This window comes from Panulirus ornatus, chromosome 56 (genome assembly GCF_036320965.1).
Source record: "Panulirus ornatus isolate Po-2019 chromosome 56, ASM3632096v1, whole genome shotgun sequence".
Taxonomy (NCBI): domain Eukaryota; kingdom Metazoa; phylum Arthropoda; class Malacostraca; order Decapoda; family Palinuridae; genus Panulirus; species Panulirus ornatus.
The window spans coordinates 16,508,139-16,529,452 of NC_092279.1; the positions used below are offsets into that span (position 1 = coordinate 16,508,139).

General features: G+C 39.8%; 1 protein-coding gene across 1 annotated transcript in view; it reads left to right on the plus strand.

Moving 5' to 3' along the window:
- hgo (homogentisate 1,2-dioxygenase) overlaps positions 1–21,314 on the plus strand; it is a 37,590-nt gene that overhangs the window by 7,115 nt on the left and 9,161 nt on the right. The window contains exons 2-7 of the mRNA XM_071693957.1: positions 8,012–8,141; positions 12,143–12,273; positions 14,747–14,924; positions 17,735–17,914; positions 20,087–20,184; positions 20,689–20,817. Of these exons, the coding sequence (XP_071550058.1) occupies positions 8,012–8,141; positions 12,143–12,273; positions 14,747–14,924; positions 17,735–17,914; positions 20,087–20,184; positions 20,689–20,817 (846 nt within the window). The remainder of the gene's footprint in view (positions 1–8,011; positions 8,142–12,142; positions 12,274–14,746; positions 14,925–17,734; positions 17,915–20,086; positions 20,185–20,688; positions 20,818–21,314) is intronic.

Sequence of the window (21,314 nt, forward strand, 5' to 3'; positions counted from 1 at the left end):
TCATCCAAGTCAGGTCACAGCAGGTCAGGGGTGGTGTTTGTGGGGGGGTGGGGGGGTTAGTCAGGTCGTAGGACACCGTGGGCGCTGATCTGATTCGGGGAATGGGACGTGATAAACATCCTTTGGGAGGGAAGGGCGTCGAGAGGAGGAGGCAGCCCACGATAATGGTATCTCCTGTAATGGTGACGATGACGATGATCATGTCTGTGACGCTGTTGGTGACGATGACGATGATCCTGTCTGCGAGGCTGTGGTGATGGTGACTATGACGATGATCATGGCTGTGACGCTGTTGGTGACGATGACGATGATCCTGTCTGTGAGGCTGTGGTGATGGTGACTATGACGATGATCATGTCTGTGACGCTGTTGGTGATGGTGACGATGATCCTGTCTGTGACGCTGTTGGTGATGGTGACGATGATGATGATCATGTCTGTGACGTTGGTGACGATGACGATGATCATGTCTGTGAGGCTGTGGTGATGATGATGATGACGATGATCATGTCTGTGAGGCTGTGGTGATGATGACGATGACGATGATCATGTCTGTGAGGCTGTGGTGATGATGATGATGACGATGATCATGTCTGTGAGGCTGTGGTGATGATGACGATGATCATGTCTGTGAGGCTGTGGTGATGATGACGATGATCATGTATGTGACACTGTTGGTGATGGTGACGATGACGATGATCATGCCTGTGACGTTGTTGGTGATGGTGACGATGATCATGTCTGTGACGGTGATGGTGACGATGACGATGATCATGTCTGTGACGCTGCTGGTGATGGTGACGATGACGATGATCATGTCTGTGACGCTGCTGGTGATGGCAATGTTCATATCACTAGTTGACAGTGTTGGCTGGCCTGAATGTGCCACTGTTGTCAGTTAATTTTTCCCCCTGTTGGTAGAGATGTATGTAAGGGTGAAGTGTTAGTGGTAATGATGGTATAAAGGGGGGAGCAGCTCCACATCCTTCACTGTCATACAACTTTCATGTATGGTGCATGTATGAATAATGCCCTCGGTCATTTTGATCCATTCATCTACCACTTATACTTTAAAAGTACTTTATTTCATGATTCTAAACAAGTTCTTTGCTTAATGTCCTGTCATATCCTCTGGGTTCTTCTGTCTCGATATTTCTCGGAGAAATGCTCACTGCCCACGTCATCCATCTGTTTTAAAACCATAAAGGTTGTGATCTGGTCATCCCACACTCTTCTTACAAGGTGGGCAGATTTAAAGCCTTTCACTGTAACTCATCTGTTGTAACTCTGTGTAGTGGTAGGATTTTTTCTTGTAACGTTGGAGGCTCCAGTTACAGACAAATGTCCACATCCAATGCCGGGCCTTAATTAAAACACAGAGCGGATTATGAAAGAGGAGAAGAAAAGACAAGGGAAAATTATTTACGAATTTTGGAGGAAGTGAAAAACCTGTCTTTTAAAATGTGCCAGGTCATAGTTATCGGGAATGACATGATAGGGTAGAGAGTTCCAAGGTTTAGAGCCGTAGGGAAAGAAACAGTTATCACAACGGCCCACTCTTGAGTTGACAGCGGCCACGCAATAATCATGCGACGCAGCAGCTTTCCGAATATTGCGTGATCTACTTGGTGCTGGGGGCACACAAGCAGCCTGTTTTCGGAGGCAAAAAGCAAAGTAATAACTATAGGAGAGGGGAAAGTGAACCACCATTGCGGTGCCGGCAAGGGGGTCAAGTTTTGAAGCAAGCATGGGAAAGTTTATAAGCGACCTCTTTTCGACTCGCCTCTGTCAAATAAGGGTGCAGAGCTAGAGCCACCTCAGATGTGAGATCAATTCACCATACAAAGACGGATCACACCTTTGTATAAACGGAGTAACCATTCACAGAAAAAGAAATTTCGACATCTAAATAAGACTCCCGGTTTCTTAGAGGCAGAATTAGCTTTTTTTTTTTCGTAGTGTTGAGTGTCCAAGAAAGTGGAAGTTACAGTAATACCAAGCATGTTCACCGAATCAAGAAGTGAAATTACAAAACCGTCAAAGGAAAGACGAGGGTTGCAAGGAGTTTTCGAGAGAGAGAGAGAGAGAGAGAGAGAGAGAGAGAGAGAGAGAGAGAGAGAGAGAGAGAGAGAGAGAGAGAGAGAGAGAGGAGTACAAACTGGTGTTAGGGATGCATTAAACTTAACTAGATTTCTTCTACCCCAATGAGATGTCCTGTCCAATTATGAATTTACATAGGAAATTGTGTCGAGAACGATGCAAATCGAGAGTAAGAAGTAGCAGAATTGGAGAATTTGAAGGAATGGAGTGTTGAGTCGTCAACGTATAAGTGAATCTGGTTATTTTTGGGAGAGGAAACCGTTGATGAAAAGGAGAAAAAGTGTAGGGGACAAGACAGAGCCTTGAGGGACTGCTGTTGATGGAGTGGATTGGATTAGACTGGATTATAGAATTTAGGCTTATAAGCCAAGCACTGGAGCATCTTAGGGTATACAGCGCTCTTAATACAGTTTAGAATATTCTATCTCATTTATTTTAACTCAAACAAGTGACAAATTTTAGTTTTCACAGAACTAGAAGAGAAGAACAAAAAGTACAGGAGAGAAAATAGCTTACATGTGTTTGTCTGAGAGCTCAAGCTTGACCTTTGCAGCTTGGTTAAATCTACCAGGGATAGGAAAATCCTTGCTGCCGTAGGTCAAGCCATCACTGCTCCACATGAACCCCACCGCATTAAGGTCCATGTAGATGGAAGGCTGATCCATCAACGACCACGGAGATGGATCGGCTAGAGAGGAAGCTAGATATGATGGAGACAAGTGAATATAACGATGGGATGGAGGTATTGTGGTGGGAGTGATAGTTTAGCGACAGGATCGATGGTGGTGGTAAGGGAGATGGTAGGGGTGTTAGTGTATCGGTAAAAGTGATGGTGCAGTGGTAGGGGTGACGGAATAGTAGAAAGAGATGATACTGTTGTGGTGGAAGAGATGATGTAGTGGTAGGGATAATGGTGTAGTGGTAAAGGTGATGATTGTCTAGTGGTAGAGGTGACGATATAGTGGTAAGGGTGAATGGTGTGAAGGGAGGTATGACGACGCAGTGGGTGGTGATTAAGCTGTGGTAGGGGTGGCGATGTAATGGTTGGGATGAGGGTGTTGACATTGGTGGTTATCTCAAAAACACTGGAGGAAGGTAATAGCAACACTACACTATTAATGACAAGTGTTACTGCCATCCCAGTAATAGCAGCACTACACCGTTGATGACAGTGTTCCTGCCGTCATGATTCTGATATTTATGGTCTCGATAATGGTGTCTGGTGTGGTGTTTATGTGACAGCGGTGATAAAGCGCGGTATGGTGGTGGTTAAGAGTATAGGGGAGATGGTGGTATAGGGAGAAGTAGGTAATAACAGTGGCGGTGGCAGTGGAGGCAGCCGGCGGCAAGGGACAGTCCGGCTAGACAGGTTCGCCCAATACCCTGAGGACATACTGTTCCCGGGCTAGTCTATATTCCTCAAGCTAGGAGCGCATTACCTCTCCACAATAACCCTAACTTTGACGTTCAATGCATATAGATTTTGTTGTTGATGGTCTCAAGATGTTTTCCTTCACCAGTTCATTCTAAATGATAAATGAGTTAAGAGGAACATGAGATAAACAGGAGAGCTTTTTTATGCTGAGGTATTTGATCTAAAAGCATTTTGACCGGGTTCTAGTGACACAATTTCTTTGTAGTTATAAAATGATTTATAGGATGATAATAATGTATGATCAAGCATCTAAATGCCAAGAATATTGTGTACCATGCTTTACAAAAATAAACAAATTGGGATGACGTCTGAAATGGACACAACCTATTCAGTCAGAGAATTCGGGCTCTAGTCACAGTTGCTGCAGCAATGTTTCCATTGTGCTTTTTCAGTGTAATATAAGGGCACGATGAAAAAAAAATACCAGTGCCTTCCTTGTAATACTACAAATGATTTTCATTTTTTTTGTGTTGCCAGCCTCTAGCTAGAAGCTATTAATAGTATTAGATAAAAATTATGACCCCTACAAAAAATAAAAACTAAATATGCGCAACAAAACTCGGGCAAATGATATTAGAGACAAAGAGGCTGGGCCTACTGTATGTGTCCAAAAACAAGATGGGGAACTTGGTTAAAGAAAAAACTGAGGACGGATGACCAGGGGTGATCATATCACATCAACCCACCGCCCAAATACCAGCAGTAAGCCACTCTTAACCTGTTGATCCAGAGAATTGATTAGGTCGGCATTCGGATTCTAGTCACAGGGGCTGCAACTGTATTTCTACAGTTTCTACTGTGCTTCTACAGTGTAATAAAAAGACACTATCACTTTGCCACCAATACGACCACAATTACTGTAAAGAACACCAAGATGTAGTGTCACCACCAACAACATCAACGCCTTTAGGCTAAAGTGAGACCAACAACAACAGGAACACCATTACAATGATCAACACCGTCAGGGTCGTGCTATGATGAAACGTCATACAAACTGCGCTGCAGACGTGAACGCCATGACAACCACTACCAACTCTCGTCTACCAACATGGCAACAGATTGAGAGGACAAACTTGTCCACCTTGCTCAACAGGTCTTGACTCTTGTGCATTTGACTGATTTTTTTTTTTTTAGTCTCAGCTTTACAGCTAGCAAATTGCTGTACCTTTAGACCTCAAAGTTCACAGGTGATCATTATTGCTTGTCTAACATGACTCGGAACACTAAAATCACCTGAATGTATCATGAACTTTCATAAAATTTGGCAGTCAACGCTTGTTGGGTGCAAAGTGCAAAACATTTGAATTCGGAGGTGCAGATACCAAGACAACTGTGGAATAATCCATGTTGACCACAGTTACCACACAGACATATTAGTAAAATGACAGTCATTAGATTCACCTATTATTTTTTTTTTTCGACGGCTCAGAGGCACGGGTTAATTCCACATCGAGATAAGGCCGTATTATTCGGTTGGCAAAAAGGGTACTTTTCCCACGACGCCGCCAATAGCAACCAACCTAACTCGCGAGGGAAAGAGTATAAGAAAGTTGTTTGATTCAAATTAACTTTTCAGTATCTTCTCAACTGGTATCTACATGACAACGTAGTACCGTCTCCCATAATTCCATATATATATATATATATATATATATATATATATATATATATATATATATATATATATATATATATTTATACTTTATACTTTCTTTCAAACTATTCGCCATTTCCCGCATTAGCGAGGTAGCGTTAAGAACAGAGGAGTGGGCCTTTGAGGGAATACCCTCACCTGGCCCAATTCTCTGTTCCTTCTTTTGGAAAATTAAAAAAAAAACAAGAGGGGAGGATTTCCAGCCCCCCCGCTCCCTCCCCTTTTAGTCGCCTTCTACGACATGCAGGGAATACGTGGGAAGTATTCTTTCTCCCCTATCCCCAGGGAACACACACACACACACACATATATATATATATATATATATATATATATATATATATATATATATATATATTATTTTTATCATTATATTTTTTATACTTTGTCGCTGTTTCCCGCGTTAGGGAGGTAGCCCAAGGAAACACGAAAGAATGGCCCAACCCACCCACATACACATGTATATACATAAACGCCCACACACGCACATATACATACCTATACTTCAACATACATATACATATATACACATGGACATATTCATATCTGCTGCCTTCATTCATTCTCGTCACCACCCCGCCACACATGAAATGGCACTCCCTACCCACGCGCGCGCGCGTTGTTGCGCTAGGGGGGGAAAAAAAAAAAGGGGGCCACATTCGCTCACACTCCGTCTCTAGGTGTCATATGTAATGGACCGAAACCACAGCTCCCTTTCCACATCCAGGCCCCACTAAACTTTCCATGGTTTACCCCAGACGCTTCACATGCCCTGGTTCACTTTATTGACAGCATGTCGACCCCCGGTATACCACATCAGTCCATTTTACTCTATTCATTGCATGCCTTTCACCCTCCTGTATGTTCAGGCCCCGATCGCTCAAAATCTTTTTCACCCCACCCTTCCACCTCCAATTTGGTCTCCCACTTCTCCTCGTTCCCTCTACCTCTCACACATTTATCCTCTTTGTCAATCTATCCTCACTCATTCTCTCCATGTGACCAATCCATTTCAATGCACCCTCATCTACTTTCTCAACCATACTCTTTTTATTACCAGACATCTTTCTTACCCTTTCATTACTTAATCAGTCAAACCACTTCACACCACATATTGTCCTCAAACATTTCACTTCCAACACATCCATCCTCCTCCGCACAACCGTATCTATAGCCCATGCCTCTCAACCATCTAACATTGTTGGAACCACTATTCCTTCAAACATACCCATTTTTGCTCTCCAAGTTAATGTTCTCCCCTTCCACACATTCTTCAACACTTCCAGAACCTTCGCCCCTTCCCCGACCCTGTGACTCACTTCTGCTTCCATGGTTCCATTCGCTGCTAAATCCACTCCCAGATATCTAAAACACTTCACTTCCTCCAGTTTTTCTCCATTCAAACTTACCTCCTAGTTGACTTGTCCCTCAACCCTACTGAACCCAATAACCTTGCTCTTATTCACATTTACTCTCAGTTTTCTTCTCTCACACACTTCACTAAACTCAGTCACCAGCTTCTGCAGTTTCTCACTTGAATCAACCACCAGCGCTGTATCATCAGCAAACAACTGACTCACTTCCCAAGCCCTCTCATCCACAACAGACTGCATACTTGCCCCTCTCTCCAAAACTCTTGCATTCAACCCCCCTAACAACCCAATCCATAAACATATTAAACAACCATAGGGACATCATGCACTCCTGCCGCGAACCAACATTCACTGGGAACCGATCACTTTCCTCTCTTCCTACCCATACACATGCCTTACATCCTTGGTAAAAACTTCACTGCTTCTAGCAACTTACCTCCCACACCATATACTCTTAATACCTTCCACAGAGTATCTCTATCAACTCTATAATATGCCTTATCCAGATCCATAGATGCTACATACAAACCCATCTGTTTTTCTAAGTATTTCTCACATACATTCTACAAAGCAAACACCTGATCCAAACATCCTCTACCACTTATGAAACCACACTGAAGTTCTTCCCCAATCTGATGCTCTATACATGCCTTCACCCTCTCAATCAATACCCTTCCATATAATTTCCCAGAAATACTCAACAAAGTTATACCTCTGTAATTTGAACACTCACCTTTATCCCCTTTGCCTTTGTACAATGGCACTATGCATGCATTCTGCCAATCCTCAGGCACTTCACCATGAACCATACATACATTGAATACTCTTACCAACCAGTCAACAACACAGTCACCCCCTTTTTTGATAAATCCACTGCAATTCCATCCAAACATGCCACCTTGCTGGCTTTCATTTTCTGCAAAGCTTTCACCACCTCTTCTCTGTTTACCAAACCATTCTCCCTGACCCTTTCACTTTGCACACCACCTTGACCAAAACACCCTATATCTGCCACCCTTATCATCAAACACATTAAACAAACCTTCAAAATACTCACTCCATCTCCTCACATCATACTACTTGTTATTACCTCCCCATTAGCCCCCTTCACCAATGTTCCCCTTTTGTTGTCTTACGCACTTTATTTACGTCCTTCGAAAATATCTTTTTATTCTCCCTAAAATTTAATGATACTCTTTCACCCCAACTCTCATTTACCCTCTTTTTCACCTCTTGCACCTTTCTCTTGACCTCCTACCTCTTTCTTTTATACATCTCCCAGTCATTCACACTACTTCCTGTGTATCATCTACAAAAATATATGACGGTGGACAATGTATTTTGCAGAAACTGAATTCTAATACCTTCAGTTAATTCAAACGTTTCTTTCATGTTAAGATACCAAGGATTTTTATGCTTCCACCATAACTACTTAATGCTTATATTACAGTACCTAAGTGGCTTTGGGTCAGAGTTTGCTACCGAGGCACTACCTGGAGCTCTACCAGAGGGCCAAAACAACCCTCAGATATGCCCCTATGGCTTGTATGCTGAGCAGTTGTCAGGTTCAGCCTTCACAGGTAAGATGACACTCCTTTTTGCACAATGAATGGCTTGATCTGTTTCTTTTTCAACTAATTTTCTCCTGTACTAGCTTTAGATATTTTCATCACCACTGATGTATGTATATAATAAACTACTATTGCTGTAAGGAGTTTTGCACTCATGGTGGCTGATCTCTTGAAAGTTCTGTACTAATGTACAACTTTTTAAACTTCTTTCTGTTGTTCATGTTTACCACATTCCTTTCAGTTTATCCATTTATCCACCTTTTTTGTTATAAAAGTGCTTTTTTACATCTCCTTTAACAAGTTTTTTGTTTAATTTCATGTTATATCCTCTGGTTGTTCTCTCCCTACATCTTTCGAAGAACTGTCCACTGTTTGTATCATCAGTTTGGTTTAAAAACTTGAAGGTCATCATCAGGTAATATCTCACACCTCTCTTTTCCATGGTAGACAAATTCAAATCTTCTACTCTTTGTGTAATTACCTGTTTGTACATTATGGGGAGAGCTCTAGCTTTACACTCAAGCCCCATCTTTTATATTTTTCATACCATCAAGAAGACTTTAAATCTTTGTATGTTGCCAGTATTCACAGCTTCCTTGCCTAGACCATTTCAGATATCTGCTATCCTCACAAAGCCAGCATTTTTTAAAATCCCTTTTATTCACCTTCTTTTTCAGCTTCTGATCATGGCATCTAGTGACTTTGATGCTGCATCTTGTAAAGATTTGTTGACTGTCAACATCATCCAGTTGATTCAGGCACCTCTCTCCCTTCTCTCTTCTAAATTGAACTGCTGTACAGCCTTCAACTTTTCATTGTAGCTAGCTCTCATTAAACTTGGATCATCTTATTTGTTTATCTTCATGTGCAGTGACTAGACCTGAGAGACATAAGCTAGCTTTGGTCTAGAATATGTCGTGAGTAGCTTACCAGAAAGTTCCTTATTCAGATACTTGAATGAAATCATGATATTTGCCAGCAGACAGTTTACTTCTCCTGATGTGAAACTGAAGACAGATTAGGTAGACCCCTTGATCTTTTTCTCACAGTTAATTCCTGTTGCTTATTTCCCACAAAGTAGTATTTTTACTGGGACTTTCTTTTGCTGTATCATCCTCATTATCTTTCATGTATTTGGAGTGAATTTCATCATTCATTTGTCAGACCAACTTGAAGTTTGTTCAGGTCTCTCTGTAGCTACGCTATCATTTTCATTCCTAATATGTCTCATGACCTTGGCATCATCTACAAACATGTTTGATTATGAGACAGGTCCTGGCATGTCATTCATGTACTTGAAGAATAGCAGTGGGCCCTAAGACCAATCCCTGTGGCACTCCACTTTTAACCTTAGCCCATTTTGAGAATGTGCCGTTTACCTGCATTCTTTGAACCCTGCTGCAGTGGTAATCCTTAACCCAGTGAAGGAGTTTAGCACTTATTCCTGCCTGCAGCTCTAGCTTCTTAATCAACATCCCATATTGAAGTGTCAAAGGCATTCTGATAGTTTAGAAACACAGAGTATACTCATTCATCTCTTTAGTCTAAGGCCAGGCTCCCCTTGTGCATGTGCGTAAAGGGCCTTCAGTATCTGAAGGCATCTTCAGATACTCAAGTCCCTGTACGTCAAGGAGATATCCCTGAGTATAAACCTGCAGAGTGACAATCTTCTGGTATTCCCCAGTGCTCAATATTTGACTTATCCTAGCAAGAGCAGATGAAGAACTAATGATGTCAAGTAGCAGAATACCACTCTGACCTAGGGCAGCTAACTTTCATTGATCAAACAAGAGAACAACTGCATACCGCATTCATCTTGCATTAGTCAGTAATTTTTCTCCTGATCTATGACTTTTGTAAATAAAACTGGACCATCCTGTACTCCTGTACTTTCTTTACACTTGTGAATGCAACACAAGGCATGAAACTTTGTGTTACTGTACACCTAAGCAAAATTACACTAATTTCTGCTGAATTTGGTTCTACTTCTGTCTGCTGTGAAGTTTGACTGGTGTATAAGTAAACTGTCTGAGCAATATAAGAGAATCATTAGACAAGTTGAGAATATCAATAAAAACTGATATATACTGAGCTGGCAGTTATATTCATTGAAATATTTTTGAGAGATCTACCCAGATACACAAATATGGTTTCGGTGCGTTACACATGACAGCTAAAGACTAAGTGTGAACGAATGTGGCCTTTCTTGTCTTTTCCTAGTGCTACTTTGCATGCGGGATGTGTGTGTGTATGTGTGTGTCTGCTATTTCATGTGTGGCAAGGTGGCGATGGGAATGAATGAAGGCAAGTATGAGAGAGAGAGAGAGAGAGAGAGAGAGAGAGAGAGAGAGAGAGAGAGAGAGAGAGAGAGAGAGAGAGAGAGAGAGAGAGAGAGATCATTAAAGTACAGTCCAGTAGTGTCTGTGTTTGGTGTACAAAGAAGAGACAGAATCATGGAGAGTGTAAGTGATAAAGAGAGAAGGGGAAACTGATGGAAAAAGGATTATTTACAAATACTAACTGGTAAATTATATGGGAGGGTATTGATTGAGAGGGTGAAGGCATGTACAGAGCATCAGATTGGGGAAGAGCAGTGCGGTTTCAGAAGTGGTGGAGGATGTGTGGATCAGGTGTTTGCTTTGAAGAATGTATGTGAGAAATACTTAGAAAAGCAAATGGATTTGTATGTAGCATTTATGGATCTGGAGAAGGCATATGATAGAGTTGATAGAGATGCTCTGTGGAAGGTATTAAGAATATATGGTGTGGGAGGCAAGTTGTTAGAAGCAGTGAAAAGTTTTTATCGAGGATGTAAGGCATGTGTACGTGTAGGAAGAGAGGAAAGTGATTGGTTTTCAGTGAATGTAGGTTTGCGGCAGGGGTGTGTGATGTCTCCATGGTTGTTTAATTTGTTTATGGATGGGGTTGTTAGGGAGGTAAATGCAAGAGTCCTGGAAAGAGGGGCAAGTATGAAGTCTGTTGGGGATGAGAGAGCTTGGGAAGTGAGTCAGTTGTTGTTCGCTGATGATACAGCGCTGGTGGCTGATTCATGTGAGAAACTGCAGAAGCTGGTGACTGAGTTTGGTAAAGTGTGTGGAAGAAGAAAGTTAAGAGTAAATGTGAATAAGAGCAAGGTTATTAGGTACAGTAGGGTTGAGGGTCAAGTCAATTGGGAGGTGAGTTTGAATGGAGAAAAACTGGAGGAAGTGAAGTGTTTTAGATATCTGGGAGTGGATCTGTCAGCGGATGGAACCATGGAAGCGGAAGTGGATCATAGGGTGGGGGAGGGGGCGAAAATTTTGGGAGCCTTGAAAAATGTGTGGAAGTCGAGAACATTATCTCGGAAAGCAAAAATGGGTATGTTTGAAGGAATAGTGGTTCCAACAATGTTGTATGGTTGCGAGGCGTGGGCTATGGATAGAGTTGTGTGCAGGAGGATGGATGTGCTGGAAATGAGATGTTTGAGGACAATGTGTGGTGTGAGGTGGTTTGATCGAGTAAGTAACGTAAGGGTAAGAGAGATGTGTGGAAATAAAAAGAGCGTGGTTGAGAAAGCAGAAGAGGGTGTTTTGAAATGGTTTGGGCACATGGAGAGAATGAGTGAGGAAAGATTGACCAAGAGGATATATGTGTCGGAGGTGGAGGGAATGAGGAGAAGAGGGAGACCAAATTGGAGGTGGAAAGATGGAGTGAAAAAGATTTTGTGTGATCGGGGCCTGAACATGCAGGAGGGTGAAAGGAGGGCAAGGAATAGAGTGAATTGGAGCGATGTGGTATACAGGGGTTGACGTGCTGTCAGTGGAGTGAATCAAGGCATGTGAAGCGTCTGGGGTAAACCATGGAAAGCTGTGTAGGTATGTATATTTGCATGTGTGGACGTGTGTATGTACATGTGTATGGGGGGGGGTTGGGCCATTTCTTTCGTCTGTTTCCTTGCGCTACCTCGCAAACGCGGGAGACAGCGACAAAGTATAAAAAAAAAAAAAAACTAACTATGAGTGTTTCTACAGCACCGCGTGAGAGCAACAAGAAGGCTTGGTTATACAGGATACGGCCCTCAGTTGTCCACAAACCCTTTGCTCCCATAAAACAAAAGTTTCTTGAATCTGATTTTGGCAAAAGACATCCTAACCCTAACCAGGTGAGTGAAAAAGGTTTAATAGCTCAAGCATATTTTAATAAGCATGCATGTTATAAATTTTATTGAAATCAAAGGATGCAACCTTTGACAAGGATCTCATTTTTCTTTTATGTAAATTAATTAATATTTGAAAGATCTCTTATATTCTCTGGGTGCATATCTATCCAAGAATTCAGTTAGAGTAAACACTCAAGATAATGGACTTTAGAAAAGAAAGATTGCAAAGGAACAAAACTGAGTTTTTATTGGGAAAAAATCCAACATCTGACCTAGATAGGCATCACATGCTCACCAACACTACACACAAAGCTCTCTTGAAGTATACTAAATTAATTGCCCTCTGACTGCCTGCCCATCCTATTAACACAACCTTGGCCTCCCAACCCACACAACCACCAAAAGAATTGCACAAACTGCAGGAAAGCAGACTGGTCAGCCTTCATGCAGTATATGGAATAAAGGCTCCAAAACTTCAGTATAGGTAATTTTCCATCCTTAGGATCATGCATTTGTGCACTTCAGCTTCTTCAACCAAGTCAGCAAGAAACACTTAACACATGGACATGGAGAGAACTAAAACCCAAACTTCTACCCTTAAGTTAAACACTTCATAAAACAAAGGAAACCAGCTCAGATGAAACCACTTACATATCATGTTAACAGTCCACCTGGTGCAACCAACACAGCCACCAGAAAAACTTACACAAACTACAGTAAACCAGATTGGCCATCATTCACACAGTCCATAGAATCAAGGCACAAAAACTTCACTATAGGTGATTTTCCAATCCCCATGTCATGCCATCTCACATGCAACAAAGGCAGCAATAAGCACATACCACAAGGACATAAAAAATTGTAACCCAAACCTCTCCACACATGTGGAGACCTCATAAACCAAAGTAATCAGCTCATACAAAACCACATGCCATCAAGAGAAATCACAGAACAAAGCCAAACTCTAAATAGCACCATTACTAACCTAATCACTGAAAGAAGAACTGAAAACAGCACTCCTTTTGAGACATAATGAACCACACAACCTAGAGCAATAAACTCTGGTGCACATTAAAGAAGATCCATACTTACTGCACCAATCTATCCCCATTTCATAAAGGACTGCTAATCCATTTCAGTGACATCCCTTCTCTCAGGGAAAACACATTCTTGTGAGACACTACTCATAAATCAGCCATAAGTTAACCTTATGCCTAAACAGAAGACTTGCAAAAAATCTACTCAAAATCTACCCTTCACACTCACTACTACAAGCCATTCAGTAAGAATCTGGAAACAAATCAGTCTTTCACATAAGATACTGGCCTAGTTGGGATCCAAACACTTACAGATACCTTCTACCACTCCTGGCTACACAATAAAATCTCTGATATCTGGACTTTTGCCATCATAATACTGTTCGTAAAACCTCCAAACCACCGAAATTCCCCTCCTCATCAGAACACAAACATCCCACAGCATGGGGTCAGACTCAAGCACTGTAACACTGCACTACACACAAACATCCTAGAAAGCTACAACCAACCACAGCTCCCCTTCCACACAGTGTTAGTGGCAACAGACATCAGCAAACCACTTAGCACTATCCCCAACACATCCTCACACAAGATATTTGACACCACCCTCCACAACAGACAAAAAATGGTTGGTCATTTTCATAGCTGGCATCTACGGCAAGTAATTCTTCCTGTAAACACTTAAGCTCTACAGAGGAGTACCTCAAGGAATTGTTCTTTCTTCAACCTTCTCTAACCTCTTTGACCTCTTCCTATAATGACCTCCTGCGAACCACAACACAAAGTTCCTTTCATGTGCAACCTCACAATTATTTCACTGAGGAATGTGTGGAAAGAGTGGTCACAGTCTAGGAAGGCAAAGATGGTTATGTTTGAAGGTACTAGTCCCAGTGGTGTTGTGTGGATGGAAGACATGATTATTGATGAGAAGTGACAGAAGAGGGTGAATGTTTTAGAAATTAAATGTTGGAGAACAATATGTTGTTTGAGCACTGATTAAGTAGGAAATGATAGGTTAAGAGAGGGATGTGAAGTTGAAAGAGCTGCTACATATGATAATGTACAAATTTTCTGCATTTTACCTTTTTCCTCCCAGCTAACAACCATCTTGCATTTATCTGCTTCTATATTCACTGTATTTTTTCACACCCTCATGCTATTCCTCTACCAATAAATATAATTCTTCTCTTAGTTCTTATCTTAATAGTCGTATTTTCTTTCTTTCGTATATGTTCACAATTTCCTGTGTTCATGAGATAGCACCAGTAACAGATGAAGAAATGCCTCATTTGCTCATATGCATTCTCTCGCCATCATGTGTAATGCACCTTATGGTAACAATATTTACAAGTTTTTTCCTTTAAAGAGTTCTTACCATAACAAAACTAAATAGCTACCTTGCATTGCTGTATTAGTTTTCTCTCATTATAATCCTATAGCTGCGTTGGAATCCCTTCGACATCCCAAAGGAAGCAACAGATTTCGTTAGTGGCTTGCGAACAGTATGTGGGGCAGGGGAACCACGTTCCCGTCATGGCTGTGCTGTCTACATCTATGGTTGTAATGAATCCATGACCAACTCTGCCTTCTACAACAGTGATGGAGATTTTCTCATTGGTATGTCTTGTGGGATCTTATTTTTGTAAGTAATTCTTCTGACATCATATCTAGTCAAAAATAACTAAATAAAATCTTAAATCTCATCTCATATTGTATTGCAGTTTAAATTATTTTGATGTATTTCAACATCCTTTAAGAGTAGCACAGTAACGTATTCCCTGAATACTTTGGTTGCTGAACATCTTAAGTTCTTATGTTGGCTAAGATCCACAAATAATACACTTGATACATGACTGGGAGATCTCCCTATTTTTGCCTGTCATATGAGTGAGGCAATTACCAGTTTTTGCAGCAATAATTAAGAAAAATGAAGAGAATAAAGGTTGCTTAGGAAAATACAAAATGCTTTTAAAGAAATAAGAAAGAATAAAAAGCTTGGGAAACAATAAATGTTTGAGAAACAGGAAAACAGGAACTACTGATGAATAATGTAGAGACTAAGAATGTGTTAGATCACTAAGGAGTGTGAAGTATGAGAATATGGGGTAGACCATCAAAGGGTGCTCTATGGAGAATGAGGTCAAGTTGCTATAAGCACTATAAACAGCGCCTATGTGACTGCCTCAACTGTATTCTTTTATCATATACAGGCAATGTTGATGGTAATTAGATAACAATATTTGGAAATATTACACCTTTCACACTAAAACACAGTTTTAGGGAGATTTGCTGGCAAGTGCAGGGAGGATATGGAAGGATTAGGATTGTTCTTGAAACTGAAAGCTCAAGGTTAATATATTTTCTCATCTCATACACATGGACTGTAATTGGTGAATAACATGATTATGTGTAAAATCTTAACCTTTCATGCTACATTCATTGTGAGGGGATCAAGTTGCAGACATGTATGGGGATGGTATTGGTGTTGTTCTTCCTTGGAAATATTTAATGTTGGGGGAGGAAGCGAAGGTTCTTGGAGAGCTGAAGAATGTGTGGAAGGCAAGAACGTTATCTTGGAGAGCAAAAATGGGTATGTTTGAAGGAATAGTGGTTCCAACAATGTTATATGATTGCGAGGTATGGGGTATAGATAGGGTTGTGAGGAGGAGGGTGAATGTGTTGGAAATGAAATGTTTGAGGACAATATGTGGTGTGAGGTGGTTTGATCGAATAAGTAAGGAAAGGGTAAGAGAGATGTGGAGTATAAAAAGAGTGTGGTTGAGAGAGCAGAAGAGAGTGTGTTGAAGTGGTTTGGACACATGGAGAGAATGAGTGAGGAGAAATTGACAAAGAGGATATATGTGTCAGAGATAGAGGGAAGAAGGAGAAGCAGGAGACCAATTTGGAGGTGGAAGGATGGAGTGGAGAAGATTTTGAGCAATCAGGGCCTGAATGTATAGGAGGGCAAAAGGCATGTAAGGAATAGAGTGAATTGGAACGATGTGGTATACCGGGGTCGACGTGCTGTCAATGGATTGAACCAAGGCATGTGAAGCGTCTGGGGTAGACCATGGAAAGGTTTCTGGGGCCTGAATGTGGAAAGGGAGTTGTGGTTTCGGTGCATTGCAGATGACAACTAGAGACTGAGTGTGAATGAATGTGGTCATTTTTGTCTGTTCCTGGCGCTGCCTCGCTGGAAGGGGAGGGGGTTGCTATTTCATGTGTGGCGGGAAGGCGACGGGAATGGATGAAGGCAGCAAGTATGGATATGTAAATGTGTATATGTCTGTGTAGGTATATGTATGTATACATTGAAATGTATAAGTATGTATATGTGTGTGTGTGTGGGCATTTATGTATATACATGTGTATGTGGGTGGGTTGGGCCGTTCCTCATCTGTTTCCTTGCGCTACCTCACTAACAAGGGAGATGGCGGTTAAGTAAAATGATAATAATTATAATGGCCTATCAGTTGTTAACAAAGTCCTACATTACCATAGGATTACAGATAAAGTACTACTTATTTTGTAATACCTTCCATAAGTGGAAGTTTACAGGGGATTCCTCCCCCTTCTTTCCTACGTATCACCTCTACTAAAATCAGTCTGTTATTTTTTCACATGTCTGGTGTTATTTGCCTTTCCTTCCCTTACAGCTGATTCATAGCATAAATGTTTCTTCTAATAACTTAAGTCATCCAACACTAAGTATTTTCCACTGGGTTACCATAAACACTCAACTTTTAGGTGGATTGTCAGGCACTTATAGCAATTGTATCAGAATTTTTCCTATGCTTCCCTAGCAATGGACAAAACCTATGTAGGTTACTAATGGTATGATAAGTCAGCTGGGTGTTTAAACAGAAGTGGGAAAAATTAAAACAATAATTGATGTCATCTGCTATTGACTATGAGAACAGCAAGTGATATTGACTGCTGTTTAAGGGTTAGAGTCTTTGATAGATGATTGTAGTGATATACTGTGGGCTCTTTAGGTGCACTGATCAGTTGGCAGTTCTGCATTTCTGTATTACAAAATTATGTTTAAGTTTCTGACAGCATCTGCTATTGGATTTATTATATCTACCATGGAAAGATATCTTAACAAACTAGAGCTAATAGTAATCAAAATAATAATATGAATACATCATTTTTTTAAATCAAATATTAAGATGAAAATAAGTGGAGATTTGCCACCAACTGATTACAAGCCATGATATGACCTTATGAGCCACTTTTATTAATATGAAATTCCAGGATCAGTTTACAACATTAGTGCTTGTCTTTGAGTAAGATGATATTCTTATAATTGCATTTAAGGCATTTATACCTTGTATGAGTCAAGGATTTTATCTTTGCTAAATATTCATGTTATTGGGTCATGATTTATTGCAAGCCTTCATAGTTTATCTATATCATTTCATCAGTACCCCAGCAAGGCACCTTGGATATCACAACAGAATTTGGGAAGTTGTCTGTATCACCAAATGAGATCTTTGTTGTGCAGCAAGGGATGAAGTTCAACGTGGGTGTGCAGGGCCCCTCACGTGGCTACATTTTAGAGGTGTATGATGCCCACTTTATCTTACCCAACCTTGGACCCATTGGTGAGTTCCCACAGGCTCTACTTCAACATGCACACATTTTCAGATCATGCTAATTCATTTGTATTTACTAGTAAGAATTATTTGTATTTGGTTCTATATTAGTCTTATCCTCAAAAATTTTAACCTTGCATGAAAAACTGAGGAATCAGAAGCTCATGTTCCACTTGCTTACAAATGTTTATTTCCAAAGTTTAGCCCTTGCTTTAACAGTGATTACTCCAATGCTTTTAATGATAATTTGTACATTATGTTTGTTTGCCAAGGTCATCCTTTGCTATGAGATCCATCCATGCCTGTATCAATAACTAACCTTTGATTTACGTGCTGTGTTCTTTCAGCTCTTTAACAAGCATCCAATAACTTATGAAATGTTGGAAAATGGGGACTATCTATGGTTACACTCCACACCTATGGAAGTATGAGCAGTGAAAATATAGTTTCATGATTTAAAATGGATTTAAAAGTAGACCCAAGTTCCATCTTTTCCATTGAAAGTATTAACCGTAACTCTTTTAGTCAAAGAATACCAAATTTATTCTCTGAGTATACACGTTCATGCCTGTAATCTGGCACTCCACATTTTAGCATGGGTTAGAGGATTGATACTCATATAAATACCATTACTGTTTTTGTAACTTGCCACTGTGTTGTCTGGGAACTGCCATAGTCAAAGAATTTGCATGTTGTTGAAGTCCATTGTTTACTCTGTAATTCTTTATGGGAGTGTCCATTGCTCTTCTTTATTTCTATTTATTTTGCACTTGTAATGGCATCCCACATCCAGTGATGAGTGTAGGGGTACTATTGGTAGGAGAAAGTATGCTTATAGGTGTGCAAAATGTGGAAAGTCTACAGAGCAAGTCAGTGCATAACCTGTGACAACTCTGGTCTTGGTTCTTTATCAATTTATGGCAGAAATGCAACATGAAAAGTTCCCAAGGTTCTTTGTTGAAAGTGAGACAGATAAGGGCACAGCTAAGCATTAAACAATGCAAAGGGGAAGATTGAATGATCATAATAAGCTTGTGTGCAACTGGTTTAAGCACAAGTGTAGTAAAAATGTATCCATTTTTGGTCTCATTGTCATGGAAAAGGCCAGAGAAATTTATCAACAGTTAGAGAAACATGATCCTTGTGATTTTCCCACAGGATGGTTGCATATATTAATATCATGGCACCTGTTACCTGAAAATGAGAAGTAAGAGTTGTACATAGATAAAGAGGAGTACAGAATTCAGGAAAAGTTAATTAGAGAATGATACATGGTGCATATTATCCAAATATCAGTTTGTTATTATTGTCTGTCTGTCTACAATGAGTATTACACTTACAACAAATAGTGAAAGTACACTGTAAATATTTAGATACAATTATAAATATCTGGGATCACTTTACAATGAATTCACATGCTTTGCATTATTAGTATGTTGCAGGGATGGAAAAAATTAGTTTATCTATGCCAGCTAAGTGAAAGTTAAAAAAAAGCTAAGTATGGTATGGGCACTCAAGCAGATAAGTAACTAAACTGATATGCAGAGAAGGAAAGCAGGTGTTATAAATGTGCTTTCATACATTTTGTGCAAAAAAAATGAGTTCTCAAGGGTAAATCTAAGAACCTGTGAAATCTGACATCTGCTTGGCTCTTTGGTTACTGAATTTCAGATGTTCAACTGTAGTGATTACTTGAGAGTAAAGTATACAATATTGCCTTTTATACTAACATGACTTAATGTATAACTAATTTGAGGTAGGCACCAGTAACTTTTGAACAATTAATTCTAACAATCTTATTGTTTAATAACATTATATTCAAGCAAATCTAATACTATTAAGTTATATATAGCTTGACTGTTGAACAGCAGTAGGTTAGTGCAAGTGTGCAAGCCTGGCTATGATGCAGCTCAAGTGTTGACGGTTATTATGTTTACCAGTTTGTTCTCAAGTAAATTTTTAACTTTCTTTTGTTGACAGTATTATGTAGATAATGCCTCTGGCATATTTTGATGGATTCATATTTATATATCATGATTACTGTACATAAAAATGTAGATATATTTACCCCTAGTTTAAAAGATTTCTGAAAAATTATTTAAAATTACCATAGAAACAACTGAAGTTTAAAGTATTGGGCTATGAAAGCATGAAATTAGTAATCTCGTTTTTGATGTATAGGTGCCAATGGTCTGGCCAACCCTCGGGACTTCCTCACACCGGTAGCTTGGTATGAGGATCGAGATGTGGAAAACTTCCGTATCATCTCTAAGTACCAGGTATCTGAAGTTTACCTTTATAGTTATTCTGAATAACTGGAAATGGTTTTAACTACCAGAGACTGTATACTGTTTTGCATGTGTACGTTTGTGTTACGTGGACTGTTCTGAAATAGTCATGGTTCTTAATGCAGTGACAGAGAATATGGTTTTTAATTTTTTTTACTTATTTCCTTATGATCCTTTTATGATACTTAGCTGAATATTTCGACATTTTCTTTTCTGATAATAAATCAGTTGTCTTTGCTGTTATACTAACTGAATACTGTCCTTACTGCAATGACTTGACAGTACTGAGAATGGCAGTTTTTTTATTTTTTGTCCCAATCCCCAGCAAAGAGATAGAGGATACGAAGCTGAATATCGTTCATGTTTTATTTATTCCATTGCTATGTGTAGTTTTTGTGTTGTTGAAGGTGGTTGAATAATATTTGGGCATTTTTTATGATGTTAATAGTACTCTATATTTCATGTAATTTTAAAACTTTAATATTTTTCATTTAGGGGCACCTGTTTGAAGCACTGCAAGGCCACTCCCCCTTTGATGTGGTAGCCTGGCATGGCAACTATGTCCCATACAAGTACAACCTCAAGAATTTTATGGTCATAAACGCCACTGCATTTGACCATGCTGTGGGTATTGAGAAACTATTACAGTACAATATTATTTTACTTAAGTAGATTTTGTAGTGAAAAAAAACTATCCATGTTTATTTTTTAAGTCCATACCTGTATTATAAGGATCAATTGAAAAACTATAACTTATGAGTTCACTCATTGAATCTGTCCTCCTTATTCTTGGTCTGCCTTTTCTTGTTCCTTCTTTCACAACCTCATTTGCCATTTTCTCCATAGTCATACCCCAATAATAGACTTTCATATATCTAACTTTTTGAACAAATTTATATCAGATACCTTTCCCAAATCTTCATTGTTTACTGTGCCTGCTCTTGTAATTCATTATGTACCATACTCCTCTCATTCATCTCTCTCTCTCTATATATATATATATATATATATATGAAAACTAAGGACAAGACTCAGTAATGGAACTGGAATAGATTTCTGTCACAAGGGTTCTGCCTTAACTGAAATGCTTCCAATTTACCAAAACCATAAGAGCAACCTCA